At 38.3% G+C, this 2,844-nt stretch overlaps 1 protein-coding gene across 1 annotated transcript in view; it reads right to left on the bottom strand.

Annotated features, from left to right (window-relative positions):
* The window catches only part of pkd1l3 (polycystic kidney disease 1-like 3), a 15,598-nt gene continuing 12,754 nt past the window's right edge, over positions 1 to 2,844 (bottom strand). Inside the window, exons 20-23 of the mRNA XM_005937195.2 lie at positions 1,886 to 2,081; positions 1,545 to 1,773; positions 1,252 to 1,336; positions 1 to 106 (exon numbers count right to left, since the gene is read on the bottom strand). Coding sequence (XP_005937257.1) covers positions 60 to 106; positions 1,252 to 1,336; positions 1,545 to 1,773; positions 1,886 to 2,081 — 557 coding nt within the window. The 3' untranslated portion in view covers positions 1 to 59. The remainder of the gene's footprint in view (positions 107 to 1,251; positions 1,337 to 1,544; positions 1,774 to 1,885; positions 2,082 to 2,844) is intronic.

The raw sequence follows: 2,844 nt of genomic DNA, 5'->3' as shown, positions 1-2,844 counted from the left end.
GCATGTGTCGCAGCTGTGCATGTCAGAGGAGGCAGCTCGTGTCGTCAAATGCAGTAACCTCACATCGTGTCCCTGCCGCTGTACTGTCTGCACTTTTCCTGTTGCTCTGTTAAATGGAGAAGACACAACTGTAAGACTCAAAGCACTTATCTTAAGCTCCGCAAAGGGTACATGGATACACAGATGCACGAGAGAAAGGTAACAGGGAAAGAAAAGGATCAGTCCTTTATCGTTGTCAACAAAATTTTGGGTGTGTGTGATCTGCATGATTACATCAGAGCTCTCGGCAGCCAAGCTGAAAAAAAGGGGAAAAGGCTTCCTTGGTCTGCTTCGTGAAATATGAATGAGACGGTTGCAGTAAATCTTTCCTGTGTGTTGAATAATATTTAGACACTATCTCAGGTTAATATGAATCCATATAATCTTTGCATATTGGTAAATTAATTCTTCAAATTTGAAATATGAATGATTATTTTTACATGTACATGCAAAATAGGTTCATCCAACCTGTTTCATTTTCTGTGAATTAATGAAAACTTCATATTTTTTTATTTTAGGACAGCCTGGTGACCACCTATCTGACCCATTGTCCTCTGACAGGAGCTACAGGCCACAGGAATCATAATGCCAAGGCCATTTGGACTCTAAGTCAGTGCAAACATGTAAAATAAAATCAGTCCACCACAATTTTGCTTTTTGCAACAAATGCATCCTTGTTGCATCTACTAATTTTTATATATATTCATGAATCTAATTGTTTACATTCAGTTGTATAAGACTGATACATACACAGATACATAGTGTTATAGTGGACAATATGTTAAGAACTTTAATGCACTAAACAATAGCAGCTCTCCTAACATCATTATATTTTAGTACGGTGACAATAAGGCTTTCAAATTTTTTTTATTTTAAAAAAAGTACTCCAAAAAGAAAAGATACTGATTATACGCTGCTGAGAAAAACGTCACAAGTAGCACAAAGAGGTCATTAAAGAGAGTAACAAAAGTGACTCATTTATACTAATACTACTAATGATTATTATCAAAGAAAAAAAATGTTTATTTAATTTTAATATCTATAGTAAATGTCTATAAAATATTATAAAAATATTTATAAAAGAGAAGAAATGGGTACTTTTTTGTAAATATAAAAAAATTATTCAACAAAAACATCACATCACAGAATATACTTAAAGCTTTGCACTGACCTGTTCTGGCTGCACAGAGACTACAGAACAAGTTTTCTTACCTAACAGGACTTGCTCAACTTCTTCACTCTCGTCTACAGCTACAGGTTTGAGCAGCAGGGCGAAAATCACAGCAACGCCTATCACCTGTGAGAAAAAGCAGACCGCACAAGAAACGAATAGTGTTGCATACACGTTTGCAGAGATTTCAAAAACAGAAACAAACTATAACATTCTGTAGAAACCCAAGTATCTTCAAATACATACATCATCTCAGAGTGTGACATGCAGGAAACACTTCAGATTATCAGCCAAGCGAATTGACTTTAAAAAAAAAAGGATTTATTTTACCCACCTTTAGAGGCTGCAGAATAAAGATGCTTTCGAAAAGGGAGAGGCCCAGAGACATGACCCACTTGATGGACTTCTCCTTGCCGTACTGAAAGCCATACAACAAGGTGAAGAAAGTTGAAATGCCGCTGATGGACAGCAACAGGAACCAGCCTACAAACACAAACCACCATGGCAGCCAACAGCCCAGGATGGTCGTTGCCTTCTTCTTTGGCTTCTTCGCAGGTGGTGGGCTGGGTTGGGACGAGATGGACAGAAAAAACACACGCATGACGTACCAGTTCAGTATAATAGCACAAATAGCTCTGCAAATATTTTTGTCTCACTGGCAGTTGGAGTACTGACCAGTAGGCCAAGTGGCTGCTGAAGACCATCTCAGTCTTGTGAACCAGTGCGTTGGTGTAGTTGAGGGCCTGCTGGTACTGGTCTAGAGTCGCAAAGTATCTGAAATCCAGTTTCTCCAGGCACATCAGGAGATGACAGAGACTAGCTAGGAGAAACTTGCTGCAGTACACCAAGTGATGGTCGCTCTCACTCTCTCCTGAGAAAGATTTATATTCAAACATATACATTATAAGGTAGTTACATTTCTCTTGAAGTTACCTCTTTCTGAGAAGAAAGGTAACACTACTGTCACACTACACAAGGCAGAAAAGTGCTGCTGCTTGGCCTGATCAGACAGAGGAGAAGTTATTTGCCTAAAACTCAATTTGAATAGAAAGAAATAGGTCCTAGCAGTGTGCTACATGGAAATCTTTAAAAGACACGTCTGATGGTATTGATGTTTTTTTCCTGACAACATAAAAAAAAGAAAATAAGCCTTAAATACAAGCGTCATGTTTCACAGCACTGTTGTTTCTTTGAGATAGGTCTTTGAGATAGTTTTTAGATTGTTTGAAATAACTGTTGATGGGGTGAGAGCAAGGAAATAAGCGTTCACTAGCCTTCTTATTGGTTCTTCTCAGTTAAAGTAGCAACAAACTGCTGTATTCATAAGCTTATGCATCTTATGTACTCTTTTATTAGTTTAAGATCACTAATAGTATGTTGCAGGGACGTGCAGAGGGGGGGGCTAGAGGGGCTTGAGCACCCGCCCCTTTCCTGATGAGTGCCCAAAGTGCCCTTTTGTTGAGGCAACTTTTAAATTTTTTTTATTTATTTATTTATTTTTTTTATGTGTGTGTGCGTGCGGAGTCCTGTCTGTGCCCCTCAACAATAATATTTAACTATTAATCATAGTTTTGCTAAATAAAAGGATCTGGCTTGCGTCAGTCACATGATCACATTTAACCAATGATCGCCCT

Source organism: Haplochromis burtoni, unplaced genomic scaffold (genome assembly GCF_018398535.1).
Source record: "Haplochromis burtoni strain Fernald_Lab_line unplaced genomic scaffold, NCSU_Asbu1 Contig_59, whole genome shotgun sequence".
Lineage (NCBI taxonomy): Eukaryota > Metazoa > Chordata > Actinopteri > Cichliformes > Cichlidae > Haplochromis > Haplochromis burtoni.
Note: the sequence above shows the minus strand (reverse complement) of the source record. Positions and strands in the feature narration are given on the sequence as shown.